This window comes from Brienomyrus brachyistius, unplaced genomic scaffold (assembly GCF_023856365.1).
Source record: "Brienomyrus brachyistius isolate T26 unplaced genomic scaffold, BBRACH_0.4 scaffold33, whole genome shotgun sequence".
Taxonomy (NCBI): Eukaryota; Metazoa; Chordata; class Actinopteri; order Osteoglossiformes; family Mormyridae; genus Brienomyrus; species Brienomyrus brachyistius.
This window is the reverse complement of record NW_026042308.1, coordinates 2869173-2889698: the sequence shown is the minus strand read 5'-3', so window position 1 is coordinate 2889698 and position 20526 is coordinate 2869173. Positions and strand designations below refer to the sequence as shown.

The 20526-nt window shown below is 45.2% G+C and overlaps 3 protein-coding genes across 11 annotated transcripts in view; 1 reads left to right on the top strand and 2 right to left on the bottom strand.

Moving 5' to 3' along the window:
• The window catches only part of LOC125721414 (NACHT, LRR and PYD domains-containing protein 12-like), a 269652-nt gene that overhangs the window by 183877 nt on the left and 65249 nt on the right, over window positions 1-20526 (bottom strand). The gene's annotated exons all lie outside the window — the stretch shown is intronic.
• Window positions 1-20526, top strand: part of LOC125721441 (uncharacterized) — a 90364-nt gene that overhangs the window by 63743 nt on the left and 6095 nt on the right. The window lies entirely within an intron of this gene.
• On the bottom strand, window positions 7619-13982 carry LOC125721431 (G-protein coupled receptor family C group 5 member B-like). The gene is made up of 5 exons (XM_048997336.1): window positions 13473-13982; window positions 9788-9861; window positions 9398-9478; window positions 7977-8933; window positions 7619-7677 (listed from the first exon to the last, which is right to left on the bottom strand). Exon 4 carries the CDS (start codon window positions 8929-8931, stop codon window positions 8020-8022), a length of 912 nt encoding a protein of 303 aa, XP_048853293.1. The 5' UTR covers window positions 8932-8933; window positions 9398-9478; window positions 9788-9861; window positions 13473-13982; the 3' UTR covers window positions 7619-7677; window positions 7977-8019.

Sequence of the window (20526 nt, the reverse complement as noted above, 5' to 3'; positions counted from 1 at the left end):
CCACAGTCCAAAAGCATGCTGAGGCTGATTGGAGTTGCTGAATTGCCCGTAGGTGTGCATGTGTGAGTGAATGGTGTGTGAGTGTGCCCTGTGATGGGCTGGCCCCCCATCCTGGGTTGTTCCCTGCCTCGTGCCCATTGCTTCCGGGATAGGCTCCGGACCCCCCACGACCCAATAGGATAAGCGGTTTGGAAAATGGATGGATGGATGGTCATATGCTTTATCTGTAAAATTTTAATGGTTTTATTGTACCAACATGTGTTTTAGTAAATCGAAGGCACAACAGCTGTTTTCAATAATTTTGCTTTCATTATTAACTTTAATTTTACATTCAGTGTACATAAAATGTACATTGTTTTACTGTCATAAACCAGATGACCACCATAATTGTACTGTGTTGTTGGATATATATGAAATGGTTTGCATAGATCTAAGGTTATAAACATTAAAAAAACTTAAAATTAGAAAATATAGACCCTATATTATAGGGAATATGCGAGTAATCGAATTGATATTGTAACGAACCCAAACTACAGTAGCGTCAGAGGCTGTAAACGGAGAACAGATCACCACCAGACTGCAGCTACAATTACAAAGATAATTTTATTCAGTACAATTCATGCAGCGACCCATCGGGTCGGATCTGGATTCACAAAGAGTTCGGTCCCGCTTTCTCCCCGTAGCACACCACCCCTTTTTAAGCGTGTGTTAACCCACGCTACCACACAGTAAATCCCGCACCACACAACATCCCCATTAGGGCACGGCACACCAATAGCACTGCAATGCACAGTAATCCCCACACTTCGGGCACAGGCAAGCGTTACGGGACCAGAACCGCCTACTGTATATAGTCCTGTCCCGACCCTAAGCGGTTACACTGCGCATTTAAAACACACAGAACACTCACACAATAAAGACATAGTTAAAACAGAACACCCCCCTCCCCCCGAGGATCAGGACTCTCCCCCGGGGAAGGAATAATCACACCGGTCCGTCACCTAGAACGTTCCACGGAAAGGGAATTTCCCCCCCCCCCCCCCAATCCGTCCCTATGAGGGTGCCGCTACTCCCGTCTATCAACCACCCCGTCTAAGCAGTGGTCATAGCCTCCTACCCCCACTGTCCTGACTGTCCTCGCCCTACCGCACCGGGAACTGTCCCTACAGCCCACTCTCTGGCTTCACAGCCGGCAGCCCTAAACGGCATACGAGCGGCACCTCCCTCCCGGACCCCACCCGTACGGTGCCTACCAGACCAAATCTCCCTAACGCGCCTCCCACTCCCTCTCTTAACCCCAGATCCCTCACAACCCAGGAGTAGCTACTTAATTAACTATTACCTTCCACGCCCATCCCTCACCCCCCACACATCAAAATTACACTCCCCCCACCCTTAGGGCAGACTCGTCCTCGAGTCACAACATTTCATAGTCCTTGGACCATGTTGGTGGCCTCCTCTGACGTCGCAGACGAGTCTTCTGAACTGGAGCCCCTTCCCTCCGTTCTTGTTCCTTGGCCCCATGCATAGCAGCAGGCCCATCGCTGTGTGGCTCTGGAGGGACCTTACGGGCTCGGCTCCGCCAGGTTCAGGTAGGCTGGTCCCCTTCCCCCTGCTGCCCTGGTCCAATTGCACTTGCCTCTTCTGGCCGATTGGCTGCCATTGCCCACACTTCTACCCCTGGCACCCCCCCCTCCATCTCGCCACCCTTTTCTACTTAAGGCCGTGGTTGCGGATAGCCACCACCAGGGGGGGAACCCCTTAGCTCAGGCAGGGTACCAACAGGCATCACTTGGTCTCTGCCCTCCTGATTCGCAGCCTCTGTTACAGTAGAGAGAAATGGTTTAAGTCGATTAAAATGCACCACCACCTCACTTCCCCCTTCCACTGGTACCACTCGATACAATACCTCCGTTGCCCTTTCCACCACCTTATATGGACCCTTGAACCTCCTCTGTAACTTTGGACATAACCCCCGTCTTCTAGCCTTCCTCCAAACCCATACCAGTTCCCCCTCTGAATAGTACTTGACTTGCGCTCTAAAGTCATACGCTTGCTTCTGCTTACCCGAAGCTCTTGCCTGATGACATTTTACTACTCCCACCACTGTGGACAATATGTCCCCTAGTCTAGCCACATATTCCGTTACAAAGGAAAATCTTTCCCCCTCGTTGAGATTCAACATAACATCCACTGACAACACTATCTCTTGCCCAAAAACAACCTTGTACGGTGTAACCCCAGTACTAGAGTGAATACTACTCCTGTAAGCCATCATCACACAAGGCAACAAAACATCCCAATTGGACTGATTTTCCTCCACAAAGAGAGACAACATTGCCAACAATGTCCTGTTAAACCTCCCAATCATCCCATCTGACTGGGGGTGATAAGCTGATGTCATAGTCTTTTGAATGTTCAACAATTGACACACCTCGTTGAATAGATTTGATTCAAAATTTCGGCCCTGATCTGTATGGATAGAGCGAGGGGCCCCCAAGCGACAGACCCACTGCTCCGCCAAGACCTGGGCCACAGTGGAAGCTTCCTGATTAGGGAGAGGGAATGCCTCAGTCCATTTTGAGAAATAATCCCCAATGACCACAATGTACATATTTATCCCTGGAGTTACCGGTAATGGCCCTAAAATGTCCAATGCTACCCGTTCATATGGCCTAGCGGTTACAACAGACTGCAGCGGGGCACACCCCTGTTTCCCCCCCACTTTCCGGGAACCACAATCCACACACTCCCGACACAAGTGCTTAACATCCCCAAACCATCCCAGCCAATAATAGTGATCTTTCACCTTTGCTTGCAACTTTTGTATTCCCAAATGACCCCTAGTGGTAGCATCATGCAACTGCCTCAAAATTTCTGGCACCAAAGACTTGTCGATAACAACCTGGACTTGGTTTGCTGCATCAGAATGCAAAGGTGGATATCGTACCAACCTAGAACCCTGCAACTGATCCCACACTGATGCATATTTCCACAACTCATTTGGAGGCTGACTACCTGCCCTCCCTCCCTTCCTTTAAAGCAAAAATCTCCCGCAGCTCAGCATCTCCTTGCTGATCCTGCCCCAGCTCATCACACTCCTCCTGACATGCCACTGCCTCCTGACACACCTCTCTCACAGCACATATCACCTCTCCCCCTTTTTCCTGGGTAGCTGGCGGTGAGTCTGAGGTTACTGGCAGAAAAGCGGGCACTCTAGAGAGGGCGTCCGCATTAGCGTGTCCCCGACCCGGCCGATGCACTCTCTTATATTGGAAGCTGGCCAGCTGCTCCACCCACCTAGCCAACTGCCCCTCTAAACCTTGGAAATTATGCAACCATCTTAAGGCGTTATGATCTGTCCGTAAGACGAACTCCTTCCCCAACAAGTAGTATTTAAAATGTTTTATGAAGGTAACCATACTTAACTCCTTCTTGGTTGTTGCATATTTCCTTTCTTGTTTAGTCAAAGCCCTACTAGCATATGCTATCACCTGTTCCCGTCCCCCTTCTACCTGGGACAATACTGCCCCAATACCTGCATCACTTGCATCCGTATCTAATATAAAGGTTTTATTAGGGTCGGGGTAAGACAGGACTGGTACAGACATCAAACTAAGTTTGAGCTGTTCAAATGCTGCCTGACAAGCTTCTGTCCATGTAAACCGTCTGCCCTTCTCGGTCAGCTGGAGCAGAGGACGAGCAAGTTCAGCAAAACCCCGAATAAACCTCCTATAATAAGAGGCAAGGCCCACAAAACTCCTCCCCTCTGTCTGATTTTTAGGCACCGGCCACTGGCGCACAGCTTCCACTTTAGCCGGATCAGCTTTCACACCCCTAGCCGATATTATATGACCCAAATACTGCACTTCTGTGGCAAACAAGTTACAGTTCGCCGGTTTAACCTTCAGATTAGCCTGACGCAATTTCGTTATAACCTCATCCACATGGTCCAGATGTTCTTGAAAGGTACGGCCAAATATTATTGTATCATCTAAGTACACCAAACAAGTAGTCCACTGAAGACTCGCCAACTCTAAATCCATGAGACGCTGAAAAGTTCTCAGACTGTTACACAGGCCAAAACTCAGCACATTAAATTGGAAAAGGCCTGACGAGTGATAAACGCCGTCTTATGCTTATCTTTTGGATCCACCTCGACTTGCCAGTACCCACTGGCTAAATCCAATGTAGAAAACCAGCAAGCCTTGCTCAAACTACCCAACGCATCATCAATTCGGGGTAAGGGGTACGTGTCTTTACGGGTAACATCATTCAATTTGCGATAATCAACGCAAAACCGAAGGCCACCATCTCGCTTCCGTACCAGAACCACCGGCGCTGCCCAAGGGCTATTCGAGGGCTGAATGATGTTATTCTCCAGCATCTGCTTTAAGTGACCAGATACTTCCTCCTGCAAATGGAGGGGGACACGGCGGGGAGGCAACTTTACCGGCTTCGCCTCACCAGTATCAATGTTATACAACATCAGGCGAGTTCTCCCCAAATCTCCCTCTCCGGCACTAAATACAGACAAATTCTTCTGCAACGCGGTATAAATACCAGTCATATCGGATGAGGCAAACCCCTTCTGGTGCAATCAAAATATGTTACAAGCCTATCGACTGTCCAGGGCACAACAGAATCCTCCTCATCCTCACCCAGGTCTACATTCTCTGCTTTCCGACTCACCTCAATACCCGTATGCAAGGTACCTACCCTCATCCCCCCATCATTATATTACACTGGCTAGATGCCGAATCCAAAGGCTCCAACATACCCTCAAAAGCAGCCCCACCTGTATTCTCCACCTTACCAGCAATGATTGCCTCACTTCGAGGGGGGGGGATTACAGTATCTTCTGGAACCATGACGACCCGAGGCTTGTCCACATCTGCTGGCACAAGGAGAGGTAATAATTGACCCATAACCCGACACTCCTTCCTACCAAAATCCAACACCACCCCATATTTACTTAGAAAGCTTTTCATCCCCTCTTGCATCTTAGACACCGTGGTACGAAGCGATTTTACCTCCTGCCTTAACTCCTCTACCACCCCCAACAACACCTCCATTTGTTCATCCCTTTCTAATTTATGCTCCACCACTCCCCTCACTTTAACGTCAGGTGGCAAAGAAGTCTGCTCCAAACTTCTCAGCAACTCCATTTCAGAAGCAAGTTCAATGACATCTTCCAGCGTATTAGGCTTGGCACTACACAGGCTAACCCGAAAATCACCGGTAGCAAAATGCGTAATAAACTGGTCTCTTGCCAACAGATCACAAATCCGATGATCAGCCGTGGGATAAGCCCTAGCGGCTAATCTCCGTAAGGCGTTACCAAATTCCCTTGCCGTCTCGCTATGCAGGCGGCGACGGGCGGTAAAACTAGCTCTATTCCAATCACTACTATCACCAGGTTCAAAACACCTTGCCATAGCCGCTTTTAACAACCCATAATTACTTTTAGCCTCACTCGGCATCCCACTATACATCTCTCTAGCACGGCCAGACAACAGCAAAGACATAAACTTAATTTTCAGAGACTCATCCCACCTGTTTACCTCAGGCGCCAGATAAAATTGTTCCGACCAGTCAGACCACTCACGCCCCACACCATTAAAAGTTTCCGGTATAAATATTGGGTGAGCAGGGGGGGCCACCGGGAGATTGAGAAAACACTCTCTACACGTATAACAGGACAATCAGCGCCCTCATAATTAGGAGATTGTACACTATCCTCCGCCTCCGATATGTTAAAGCTAATTCTAGGTTTCTAAACGGGAAAACCACAAAGGAAAGAAATGATCCCACCGCTGCCACCAGTCAGACCTACAGTGTGAGGTGTAGAGCTGGGTGGCATTCGATGCCATTGGCTTTAGATAAACTGAACTGTCAGCGCTGTCACTCTAGCTTCACCATCCCTTGTGGAACTGGAGTGCTGACATTTCAGGGACTCCCCATGCCTGTGTTCCCACTTGCCTCTCCCTCCTACTTATGCTGCCATTGCCATATCTGCCGGAGCTTGCACTTTGCACTTCATACTGCACTCACCTAACTGTTAGCACTGCCTATAGTCTCCCCTATACTTTGACTAATTGCACATTTTATTTCCCCAACTCCTCCTGGGGTGTGCTGCCTGGAGACCTCAATCTATCAAGATTTTCAGCACACCCTGCTACATGTGACATGTACCCATGACGTCCTTGCATCCAGTTCGCGTTCTGCCTGTGCCATCTTCCATGTATGACCCGCTGCCTAATTACTTCTGGTTGCCTGGCGATTGGAAGGAGAGTCGGCACGGGCTTGTCATCACCTCCCTGCTCCCCGGTTGTGCCTCAAATCCTGTGATTTGGACAATGTGACTTGGCACTTAGCCATCTCTTCTATTCCACTCTCCCTGCCGGCCCCTGGAGGTTGGGCTCCCCCTTTGAGTCTGGTCCCTCCCAAGGTTTCTTCCTTCTAGAGAGTTTTTCCTTGCCACTGTCACCTATGTCTTACTCACTGGGGGCTTTGGGTGGGGATGCTGTAAAGCGCTTTGAGACAATGTATTGTTGGGATAACGCGTCATACAAAAATAAATTTGTTGTTTTTCTGTTTTAAAACCAAATGGGAAAACCGTAAAATCACCTTTTTTTGTTTCTTTTCTATGAGTAAATTCAGATCTAACAGATACCAGAGATGTAAGATACAGCCTAATGTGAACTTTATCTTAATTTTACAACATTAACAGTCCCAGTCATAAGCTTGGAAACACCCACCCTTAGAATGGTGTATTTTTGTAATATTTTCTACATTTTAGGATAAAATATGAAGCCTGATTTTTTGTTTTCTGCTTTTCGCTTTTTCCCCTTCTGACAGAAAAACCAAAAAACGCTGCTGTTGTTTAGTTTTTCTGATTTCGTTTTGGACTGGAAAACCCAAGGACAAACGATACATGGACTTTTTGCATTTGTTTGGCTTTAATGTGTTTGATATAAACCTAGAGTTGAGAACCTACAGATGTGTGTGTTTGTATGAGTAATCCATCCATCCATCCATCCATCCATTTTCCAAACCGCTTATCCTACTGGGTCGCGGGGGGTCCGGAGCCTATCCCGGAAGCAATGGGCATGAGGCAAGGAACAACCCAGGATGTGGGACCAGCCCATCGCAGGGCACACTCACATACCATTCACTCACACATGCACACCTATGGGCAATTTACCAACTCCAATTAGCCTCAGCATGTTTTTGGGCTGTGGGGGGAAACCGGAGTACCTGGAGGAAACCCCACGACGACATGGGGAGAACATGCAAACTCCACACACATGTGACCCAGGCGGAGACTCGAACCTGGGTCCCAGAGGTGTGAGGCAACAGTGCTAACCACTGCAGGACCATGCTGCCTGTTGTATGAGTAATATAATGTAAAAATTAAATTCTATTTTATGTCCAGTACAAAAGGCAAGCATATCATACAGGTAAAACACCCACATTTAAAAAATGTTTTCATGAAAGTCTGTAACAGTAGAGTGAAGGAACTGACCAGTGCCTGGGCTACTGATATATGGTATGATGATGACCATTGAATGTTTCTCAACTTTTTAACCCTAAAAAAACACACCACTTCCAGAGATGATGATATATATATAATTTATTTAAAATGTAATATTTCCTGGGGGCTGGGGAGGACACCTGCAGGAGAGAGACAGATATTGATCATGTAAACATCCTTCAGCAGTGCAGTAGTCATACGTCACATTTTTTTTTTGGGGGGATTGTTAGGGGGGGGGGGCACATGCAGCCATGGTACCTAAGCTCTGCTCAAGTGAGATCTGTGTTACAGGGAAAGGTCCATAGACCTTGCTTATATGCTGCTGTTCCACAGACTTCCAGTAGGGGCTCCATGTGAGGAAAGAGCGAGGGCTATGCTCTCTCTCAAGTACACACAGAGTCACAGAGTAGGTCAAAGAAGCGAAAACAAAGTACCATACCTGAGTTGTTGTCACTGAACACGAAGTCCCGGTTTGCTCCAAACTACAGGTGAGAAAGGCCCTCCTCTAAATTGGCCTCTCTCATGCGGGACGGGGGCCGTAAGGTGGCGTGGAGCTCAGGAGCAGCGTGCAGCAGTATGAGCAGCCATGCCTGTGCCAGCAGCACCACTGCCTGTACCCGGTTGTCCCATGTTGGGGACAGGCCAAGCGCCGCGTTGCCATACAGGCAGAAGGTGATCCAGGCCACCCACAGCAGGACTGAGGCCAGGCAGGTGATGAGCAGCCACGTGGTCCTGCACCTCCACCGTGGCTGCTGCCTCCACAGACTGCAGGCCGCCCCCACCAGTGCTGCCAGGAGCAGGACCAGCACATAAGTGGTGGCCAGCGCAAAGTCCAGCGGCTGGTATTCACAGGCTGGCTGGCACATGGACATCGTGGCTAGAAGGATCCACTCCGGATCCAACACGGCCAAGGCCACCGCCAGCCCCATCAGTTGACCTGTGCTGGGGCTATGAGCACCTTGTCCCAACCGGCGCAGTCGCAGACCATGAAACACGAGGCAGGTGTTGCAGACAGCAAGCAACACCCCCCTCAGGACACGCCGGGCGAAGCAGAGGCTCTCTTGCTGCTCAGCGATGTATCCCAGGCTGAGGCCACAGAGCCCAAATATGGCAGCGAGCAGCAGGAGTAGCGGCGCCACCCCGCTGCGCTCCTCAGCCTCTGTGATCTTCCGCAGGCGACACAGTACCACCAGGAGCAGGATCAGCGAGGCGAGGGCTGCCGCCGCTGCCGCCACCACCACCACCAAGCCCCACACCGCATCCAGCTCACACAAGGCCGTGTAGGGCCTTGTCAGGATGGAGCCGGATCCGCAAGGCGAAGCTTCGTCCCATGAAGAGCTGCCCCCCACCAGGGACAGGACGAGGAAGGTGAAGAGATTAATAGAGGGAGCCATCACTGGCAGGGAGAGAGAAAGGAATCATTTAATGGGTTGAAGAAGTATTAGTCCATTAAACGCAATGTAGCCTGCTGCTGTGCAGGACACATCACAGGCGACACGCTGAGCATGCTGACAACTGAGCAATGGACTTCTACAGTGTGAGACTACATGCACTTTCTTAAAAAGCAGTAATCAATGCCATGTCAACCAGCTGAACAACTTCACAAGTAAATCGGCACATTATATAGGCCACCATCGTTATAAAAATTAATTATTATTTAAATTCAGGGGTCTCAAACAAATTACTGTATCTGGCCGGCCGATATCAGAGAAAAATTAAAACCATGTAATGTCATTCCAGCGCAATTGACACCCGCCAGTCTGCATGTTTTGCGGTCAGGAGTTTAGCATCTCCCAGCGATTTTTTTAGTTTAAGACCTTTGATCTAAGTGAAGTATACATTTTGAAGGGGAGGCCTTACCTTCACTGTCAATGTCTTTCAGCTTCACTTGCTCTTACAACACGTACGATGCACTCACGAATCGTTTGTGTTTGCTTCTCCCTTATCAAACAGATTATTTATAAGCGGTGCATCATGACGTAGTACTGCATTTTTTACGTAATGGAACGCTAACGTTCTAAATAGGGTGGGGGCAGGGAGGGGGCATTAAGTGTAATCCTTTTTGTGTTTACTTTTGAAAAATTGAGATATAACCTTTAAAAAGCACGGATATAATGTAAGAAACTTTTTAAAAAATAAATACAAATAAAAAACGAGCAAATGCATTCAATCTCATTTCTTGTAGCTAGTGCTGGAAACTTTGGTGGACACCAATAACGATATATTTTTGTCCAGTAATATTACCAATACCTAATGTTTGTCCAAACCCATGCAGCGCTCTAAGAAACTCCAGCTTCTGCGATTCCCCCTGCAGACCGCTACGGCTGATACAAAGACAAATGCGCAAAAGATGCTAGTAAGATACAGAGATTGGTCATTGGTTAATATTATATAAATACGCAATTAATAATATGACAAGTGGCAGTATTGCTACACGATTAAATAAACGACAAAAACAATAATAATGACTGATAAGTCATAACGCGTTTTTTTCTTTGATGGTGATAACATGTACATGCAGTACACCGATACCGAAATAAGAGAATTAATGCTATTAGCAGAAAATTATTACTGGAGACATAATTGTTAGGACACCCTCGGCAGGGAAACGCGGACCCAGGAATGCGGAACAGAGCGATCTTTATTAGATCGAGCAGGTAACAGGCTTTCAATGGGCCAGGCAAGAAGAATGGTCGGGGACAGAAGGTAGATTCGGTAGCCGGGGAGATCCAGTCCAACAGGCAGGCACAGGACACGGAGACGAAGGGAAGGGGAGACGAGAGATCCTGGGGCTGGCAGGGAAGGCAGGACGGGAGGTTCAGGGACGAGGGCTGCTCTGGGAAAGGAAGGCAGGCAAGGTAAGGAACGAGGGAATGACACTGGACAAGCAAGCGCTCGATATAGAAATGAAACATTGGCAATACTTCGCAACCCCCGTTGCGTGTGCTGTCCCTTTGTAGTCTCCAGTATGCAGGCTTAATTGATGACATCCGCCGGTGTACGTGACAATAGTTATGTTTCTTCCCGTTTGCAATCAAAGTGTGAGCTTCGGGCGTGACGTTAAGCGGAATCCCAGACCGATTGTATAAAAACGCAACAGGCTTCATTTGAGACTGTATAGGCTTCTGAATTTTTCGTATAGGCTTAATTTGAGTCTGTTTTCAAAGTAAATTAAAAAAATATAGATAACTGATATGTTATCAGTTAATTTTTCAAATATTCTCATTAAAGTGCTTCTGTTGAGAGGGCTTAAATTACGAAAATGTTAACATTGTTCAGTTATTTTTATGTCCAGTGTTGTGGAGTAGCTAACTAAAATAATCGACGCTACTAACTTTACTTCTTTCAGTAGCTTATCGGTAGAGCAAATACTTTTAAAACGCTGTAGCTTTTCCAGTAACTATTTTTTTCCTTTTTTTTACAAATAGCGATATAGCAGCGACATCGTCAAAAATATTACAGGTCGTCGATCGCTGTCAAAAAATATATTTTCATTTCAACATTATTTTCCGCGTTTTTTAATTCATTTGGTTTTTGATGTAGTTAGCATCTCCCTAGCACGGCCACACAATAGCAAAGACATAAACTTAATTTTCAGAGAATCATCTCACCTGTTTACCTCAGCCGCCAGATCAAATAGTTCCGACCAGTCAGACCACTCACGCCCCACACCATTAAAAGTTTCCGGTATAAATATTGGGTAAGCAGGGGGGCCACCGGGAGATTGAGAAAACACTCTCTAGACGTAACAGAACAATCAGCGCCCTCATAATTAGGAGATTGTACACTATCCTCGGCCTCCGACATGTTAAAGCTAATTCTAGATTTCTAAACGGGAAAACCACAAAGGAAAATGATCCTACCGCTGCCACCAGTGCAACTAACCTAAACTAGCGTCAGAGGCTGTGAAAGGAGAACAGATCACCACCAGACTGCAGCTAAAAGTACAAAGATACTTTTATTCAGTACAATTCATGCAGCGACCCATTGGGTCGGATCTGGATTCACAAAGAGTTCGGTCCCGCTTTCTCCCCGTAGCACACCACCCCTTTTTAAGCGTGTGTTAACCCACGCTACCACACAGTAAATCCCGCACCACACAACATCCCTATTAGGGCACGGCACACCAATAGCACTGCAATGCACAGTAATCCCCACACTTCGGGCACAGGCAAGCGTTACGGGACCAGAACCGCCTACTGTATATAGTCCTGTCCCGACCCTAAGCGGTTACACTGCGCATTTAAACCACACGTAACACACATACAATAAAGACATAGTTAAAACAGAACACCCCCTCCCCCCCAGGTATCAGGACCCTCCCCCGGGGAAGGAACAATCACACCGGTCCGTCACCTAGAACGTCCCACGGAAAGGGAATCCCACCCCCCCACCGCCAATCCGTCCCTATGAGGGTGCCGCTACTCCCGTCTATCAACCACCCCGTCTAAGCAGTGGTCATAGCCTCCTACCCCCACTGTCCTGACTGTCCTCGCCCTACCGCACCGGGAACTGTCCCTACCGCCCACTCTCTGGCTTCACCGCCGGCCGCCCTAAACGGCATGCGAGCGGCACCTCCCCCCGGGACCCAACGCGTACGGTGCCTACCAGACCAAATCTCCCTAACGCGCCTCCCACTCCCTCTCTTAACCCCAGATCCCTCACAACCCAGGTGTAGCCACTTAATTAACTATTACCTTCCACGCCCATCCCTCACCCTCCACATGCACACATATCATCATTACACAGTATTTGAGGGATGGAGGGATGAGAAGAGTGGGATAGAGGGAAATATAAGGAGAAGGAGGTTCCTCGGAGCTCCGAGATGTGTTTGGCTGTAATAAATCTGGAATATAGCTATATGACATAGTTTTTGATAACACCAGCATTTATTTTTTAGGTTTGTCGAGCTCCGTCAAAACAATTAGAACGAGTCCCTTATGTAACTGGAACCCCTCTCACATGTAAACACAGTGACACGCTACAGCGTTGGTTTGTTGTCTGAGGCTATGATACTGACCATAAACACATTCTCAAATTTCACTGCACCAATCACAGCATATGCAGGCAGAAAAATCATAGCAAACAACATTCAGCATTAGACTCTAAAACCGTCTGTAATGTCTGTGTTTATCCAGTGGACCATAAATAGCTTTCCTATTTCAGTTTCTTTCAGATGTTATAAAGTAGTAAATAAAGAATCATATTAATTAAACCATGTATTACTGACTATCAGACAACTTCAACAAGTTACCAAATGGATGCAAAATCAAAGATATTCATTTGCGCCTGGCACTAACCATGTACTCCTTCACAGTACTAAGCCATAGAAAGGGCCCCAATGAAACCCCTGCATTCCTGCATCGCAGATACTCTAATCTCAGCATTTATAAGATTATATTTGTACTACCTGCCAATTTTTATATTAGATGAGACTAAAAATTGAGAAATATCTATATGCAGAAGTAGTTTTTCCTGATAAGAAGGATAATATCAAGACTGTCAGCATTTACAAATCGAATTATGACATATCTGAGTAGCCCAGACTGTCCGGAAAATGGCTGACTAATGTACATACAGTGTAATAAACTTATAATCAAATGGATAGAAAAACGCTCAATAATGGACAGGATTCAAAGGGTAAATAAGGTGCATCATGTGGAAGAGAAGTTAGGTGGCGTTGGGGTGCATTGTGAGTTTCATCTGGTAGCTAGAAGGGAACAAACGGGGCTTTGGGGGGGGGGGGACTTCTCCGGGGGCTACATCGCTCTACCTTAAAAAAAAATGATAAAAAAAAAATCTTTTCTCCTTACACTATAATGGCAGGTTTAGGACTAATACAGTACAGTCATAACCAGTGTCAGGGATTCTATGCATCGCTACACAGAGACAAGTCCATATATTGAGCCCAAGGCTAAAATTGTGGTTTACTTACAAGTGCACTTTGGTGGGCAGTGGGGGTGTTTGTCCTTCTCTGCTCACATTTTCCCCTCTTATCCTGTCTTCTCCTCCACAGCCCTTCCTCCTTCTCTCTGTTGGTCCTATATTCCCTCCCCTCCAGTCATCTATGTTCTCCTTCCTCTGCGGTCTCTCCTTTTCTCCCATTCTTCAGTTATACTCTCTTCTCCGCTCTCCCTGTATCCCTCCTGTCTTCTGGTCCTGTCGTCTCTTCTCCAGTCATCCCCTGCTTCTCAGTCATCTCTGCATCTTTTCTCTCATTTGTTTGCTTATTCTTTGATTGTTTGTGTTATTCGTTAACCCACCACCCCATGCTGGATGAGTCTTGATGTTTTTTGTTCTTTTTAAAGTTAGGCTTCTTCCTTTGTTTTTGTGCCATATCTTCTGCCCTCTTCTGGTTGCGGCAGTGCATGACACGGGTGGAAAATAGGGTTTATTACAACACACACATCAAAACCAAAAGGATCAGGATGGATCCAAAATAAACTGCAAATGACCAGGAATGAACTAAATGATGGAATAAACACAACTGGAGAACTATATACATACATACAGCTATAATGAACCATGAAACAACAGAAGCAGAACAGGCACTTAAATACACAGCTAACAAGACACAATGCAGGACAGTGAGAATCATAACCAATAACAAGGACTGAGGGCAACCCAGGAACAGGCGTTACAGTTAAACAGCACTGGTGAAATCAAAGTGGCCTTTCAGCCACATGGTCAGCTCTGCATCGCCCTCTGCTGTTTGCATTAGAAGCTGCTTGAAATTCCCACTCTCCTTACCAACACCTCGAAAAGCCAGGCCTTGCCGTGCCAAGTACTTAACTTCAGAAGATTTTTCCTCACTTGCTGCTGCTCTTTCCAGCTCATCTGAAGGTTGAATATTAACAGGATTGATCTTCTGAATCCATGTCATCAGTGCTAATCTGTGGCACTGCCTGTCTTTATGTGCACTGAATTTCCCCAGTGCCTTTTCCAGTTTCACATGCCAGTCTTCACAAGAGCTGAATGTGTCTTTCATGCCAGTTTAGACATTTGTGTTACAAATTATTTTGCACAGTAGAAACAAAGAACCCCCCTTAAGACGAGGGGGGGCTGTAATGTAGCCCAGTGTGATCTTTAAACCATTTCTCCTGAAAGCAGGGTCTCCTGTTTGATAGACGTGACATTTACATTTGGCTGATTTGGTGAAGGTCCAAGCTCCTCCCCCCTCCTCCCTAAAACACCTTCATCTTCACCTGCCTGTCTGCTCTCTCTCTCTCTCTCTCTCTCTCTCTCTCTCTCTCTCTCTCTCTCTCTCTCTCTCTGTCATTGTGTCTGTCTCACACTCAGTCTTCCTGCTTAAATGCTGTATCTGAAATACACACCACAGGCCAAACTAAGAAGCATATTAAACTAACATCAGGATCAGGCTGCTGTGATGTCATTATTCACTCTTAACCATCAATATTTGCTCCTTTTCTCACTCCTCTCCATGTCACCTGCATTTTCTGCCGTCAGCAGCCTCTTGCTGTCTCTCCCTCTTCATCTTTGCTCTCAGCACAGCAGAATTTGCATGAAAGCAGTTATCAGTAAACAAGTGGTGTTTCTTGCCATGATGCTCAGGAATGGATCTCTCAGGATTTGTTATCTGAATGGGATGATTAATATATGAATAACCCTTGACTCACATACTGTATACGTCTATCATCTGACTGGCACTAATTATCTCACTGTCTCTACTTTCCTGCTTTTCTGTGGTTGCCCAAAAACTCACGATTGTCACATTTCCTCTTCATGATGACAAGCTACTCATTGTGAATAAAAGCTGACTGTAATAAAACTACCTGCATTTAAATCATACATTAATGACACAAAATACCTTAAAGTATTACTTACTTACTTATTTTGCACAGTAGAAACAAAGAACCCCCTTTGGGGGGGGGGGGGGCAAAGTGAAAGTGATGTGGAAAATCGCCTCTTACCACTGAAAGACATGGGGATGGGTGGTGCTAATAATGGTACTGCAGCCAGCCAGTAGGGGGCGCTTGACATTTAGGGTTTTCACCTATTAGAGATGTTATGGTCTCCTTGTTTTTTGCAGTCAATGCTTTGATCACAGAATTGTCACACTTCCTCTTCAGGATTACAGACTTTCATGAAAACATTTTTTAAATGTGGGTGTTTTACCTGTGTGATATGCTTGCCTTTTGTACTTTATGAAGGACATAAAATAGAATTTAATTTTTACATTATATTACTCATACAACAGGAGGCATGGTCCTGCAGTGGTTAGCACTGTTGCCTCACACCTCTGGGACCTGGGTTCGAATCTCCGCCTGGGTCACATGTGTGTGGAGTTTGCATGTTCTCCCCATGTTGTCGTGGGGTTTCCTCCGGGTACTCCGGTTTGCCCCCACAGTCCAAAAATATGCTGAGGCTAATTGGACTTGCTAAATTGCCCATAGGTGTGCATGTGTAAGAGTGAATGGTGTGTGAGTGTGCCCTGCGATGGGCTGGCCCCACATCCTGGGTAGTTCCCTGCCTCGTGCCCATTGCTTCCGGGATAGGCTCCGGACCCCCCCCGCGACCCAGTAGGATAAGTGGTTTGGAAAATGGATGGATAATAATAATAATAACAAATAATGATGATAATAATAATTGCACTGTGTCCAATGACTGCGAGTTACTGTAAACAGTAAAGTACACGTAACTGGACATGTCTGTATTATTTTGGTTTATACTTATTAATCCATTAATTCTAACTTTTGTACTTTAAATGGACAGAGTACAGTTATTATTATTAGGACAAGTATTGTGAGGGAACGCAAAACTATTGAGAGGAAACACAAAACAATTAAAAATATATTTTCTCACCCTGACATCTAAGGGACTCCATATACTGCAGATGATCTATAGAAAAAAATCACAAATACATCACTATCAACAAATATGTGGTTTTATTTAAATTATTGGGACTCAAAGGAAAATGGCTCTTCGCAATTTTCTTTTGAACCGTAATCATAGGCTAATTGATTAAACATAAGTATTGATTTATTTCCATGACAACATTGTATATAATACTTATTTTGTCACCCTGGTCTATTTCATTGCACATAAGAGAAGGCACACAGAATAATAACCAAAGGGTGAAGAATTTGATTGTGATTTTATTTTGAAAGATCACTTTATTATGGAAGGCCATTTGGGACTTAACATCTACTTTGACGCCCATGTCAACACGTCAAACAAATTATGTCTTAACACGTATATTACTTACGTGTTAAGCCATTCGGACATCTTAACACGTCTTAAAACTGCATGTTAATGCGGCCAATTTGAACCTCTTAAGACGTTTGTACCTTTAATGCATCTATGCTATTGGTTGGCATAAACGTACACACCCCTTTTGACGTAAGGGCTATGTTAAGACGTTCAGATTGGCCGCGTTAACACGTAGTTTTAAGACGTGTTAAAACGTCCGAACGGCTTGACACGTAAATAATGTAAGTGTCAAGTACATCATTTGCTGACAATTACTTTGACAGCTGGGAGGACGACACAGAGTAGATGAATTGATCATATTGAGGGGTTGTGCCATTGCCTTTCTCTGTCCATGTCCTTGTGTTCTACACCACACCTTTGTTTCCTGTAAACCTGCGTTAGGCTCTTTCTGTACCTTTCCGACACAGAAGCCTTTTCATAACATGAATTTATAATTGTCTTCTCACTTGAGTATGAATGATGCTTAGATATAATCTATATAATATAAATTTGATATATACTATATATGTGCACCCCACAGAAATCTCCACAATTGTAGAGGTACATATGGTCTCTATGCTTTTCCTAGAGAGCCCAGGCATAGAGAAGACACAAAATAATCAGTTTTCCACAGCATTTTCCTCCAAGCCTTCTCTAGTAAAACCAGAGACTATACCATCTCGCGTAGTCACTGGCTAGCATGCAAAGAGCCATTTCTGTGGTTTTTGTTCTCTTGCCCCAATCATCACAATCGCGGTGGATTAAAAGAAAAAGTCAAAAACAGTACTGTGTCATGCTATGTGTCTATGTGTAATAGGATTGCAGATTAGCTTAATGGACAGTCACCCCTGTTTAATTTTTTTACAGATTTTCTGAATGCTTAAACACTAAAAATGATTCTTATAAAACTATTAATAGTTATAGCAAAATTACTCACTGTTTTGCACTCAGTTTGCACTTTTGTAACACACAATTTGCAAATGTGTAAATACAATCCACTGCACAGCACTCTTTTTGTGGAACTGTAAACACAACTCACTGTTTTACACACAATTTCCAAATGATCAACACATTCCTAGTAAAACTATACACATTTATGGCTATTGTTTACACTATTTTGCCAACTGTTTTTTACACTATTTTGCCACACTGGCACATGTGAAAACGGTTTTAGATAATTAGTTCACTTTGCAATCAGCATGAGCGCTATAAATAAGCCACAGGTACAGTAAGCTTTCAGTGTGGAGAACAATGGAGGGAGAAGGAAGACTGAGAAGAGTGAGAATTAGAGAAGGGCGAGGAAAAGGATGAAGACTAGGAGGTGAATTTAGAGGATGAGGAGGTGAAGAGGAAGGAGGAAGGGTAAGAAGAAATATAATAACTGATGTCATCAGAGCTACAACAGTGGATCATGTTATCAACCATGGAATGACCCTGAGGGAAGCTGGCCAATGGGTTCAGCCTGACCTGAGCCGCTACGCTGTAGCAGGCATCATAAGGACGGTTCCAAATGAGAATCGGTTAGTACAGTTACTTCACAGTACGTTTTGTAGTGGTACCATACTGTAATGAGAATCGGTTAGTACAGTTACTTCACAGTACGTTTTGTAGTGGTACAATGTAATGAGAATCGGTTAGTACAGTTACTTCACAGTACGTTTTGTAATAGTACTATACTCTAATGAGAAACACAACAATGCTGTACAGGTAAAAACTGAAATGGTTACTCTACAGACCTGCTAGACATCCAGAACCTGGGGGCAGAGGAAGAATGTTCACTGAAGAACGAGAGACCCATATAGTTAATATGGTGATCACAAATAATTCCATTAGGCTACGAGAAATACAGCAGCGTATAATAAAGGATGACACCATCTCCCAAAACATGAACAATGTGAGCATCTCTGCATTATCTCGTGTACTGGCATGCAACAGAATCAGGATGAAGCACATTTACAGAGTCCCTTTTGAAAGAAACAGTGAACGCGTTGGCATGGCAGGAACATTACTGGACACGGTGCCATAACCAATGTCCCAGGACAGCGTGGTGGTAACATAACTATGTGTGCAGCTATAAGTCAGAACGGTGCTGTTCACCATCATGCAACCCTGGGCCCATGTAACACTGCACACATTATTACATTCCTGTACAGTCTACATCATATGCTCACTAATGTTCACAGACCAGTTATGTCATCATATGGGACAATATTAGTTTCCATAGGACTGCTTTAGTTCGCAACTGGTTTACAGTCGCCCACTCTTCACTGTACTCAACCTCCCGCCTTACTCTCCATTCTTGAATCCGATTGAAGAATTCTTCTCTGCCTGGTGCTGGAAGGTCTATGATCGTCATCCCCATCAACGCATGGCTCTTTTACAGGCAATGGCGGAGGCATGCGAGGATATTGACCAGGCATCATGTCAGGCCAGGATAAGGCACTCCAGGAGAGTTTCCCCGGTGCCTTGGACTAGAAAGCATTGCATGTGATGTTGATGAAATTCTGTGGCCGGACGCAAAGAGACGACAAGAATGATTTTTTTTCTCTCTCTCAGTGAAATTGTATGTTGTCTTATGTTTCTTTTGATGCATGTGAATAAACATTCATACTTGAAATTTGAATCTTGAATTGTGTTTACAGAACTATTTATGACAAAAGTATGACCTCAAATTGACATACCTCGTGCACAGAGAAAGCAAAAGCCAGATGTGTTTTCCATTCCTACCATCAGTGTGTAGTTAGTGCATTGTGTGCTTATTAAGATGATGGTTTGTGTTAACTGATTGGTACAAAAATAAAATTTTTCCAAAGGTTTGAAGAGTTAAGCAAGATTTATTAGCTTTTGCAAGAGACCTACAACATTTTGCTGATTTGGTGGTTTTTTTATTTGTGTGCAGAGTTTTTGCAAAATAGCCAGTAGTTACAAAAATGTGTTTAAGCCACCAGAAAAAAACGTGTGTGCTTTGGTGCACATCCATCCATCCATCCATTTTCCAAACCGCTTATCCTACTGGGTCGTGGGTGGTCCGGAGCCTATCCCGGAAGCAATGGGCATGAGGCAGGGAACAACCCAGGATGGGGGGCCAGCCCATTGCAGGGCACACTCACACACCAGTGACTCTCACACACACACCTACGGGCAATTTAGCAACTGCAATTAGCCTCAGCATGTTTTTGGACTGTGGGGGGAAACCAGAGTACCCGGAGGAAACCTCACGACGACATGGGGAGAACATGCAAACTCCACACATGCTACCCAGGCAGAGACTCAAACCCGGGTCCCAGAGGTGTGAGGCAACAGTGCTGACCACTGCACCATCATGCCGCCCCCCATAAATTCATTTTTCCATTTTTATTTTCAATAATATTGATGTTAACTCAGCATCTTATTTTCAATGTTGAAAAAGTCACTTTATATCAAGGTTTCGCCACCATTAATTTTTCAATATTGAACATCTGACCAAAAATCTATTCAGTTTCAATGCTGATAATTTATCACTGACCATAATTCAATGCATTTAACTATACTTCAACGCTGAAACAATAACATGATGCTATCTGGGCTATGAATAATTATTTCAATTGATTTACAGATTCCAAGCCCATATAGGTGACACACAGGTACATAATGGGCGTCTTATGTCTGAGGTAGCCAGCTACTGTGTTTGATAACCCACCATTATAATAATAGTTTCCTTGCACCAGTATAAAAGTAAACCAATTGATCCCTCTTACAATAACCTGTGGTATGAAACTAAATAAAATGTATTGTACCAG

Coding starts and splice junctions, on each gene's coding strand:
- LOC125721431 (XM_048997336.1), bottom strand. CDS start 8,931: ATGGCTCCCTCTATTAATCTCTTCACCTTCCTCGTCCTGTCCCTGGTG.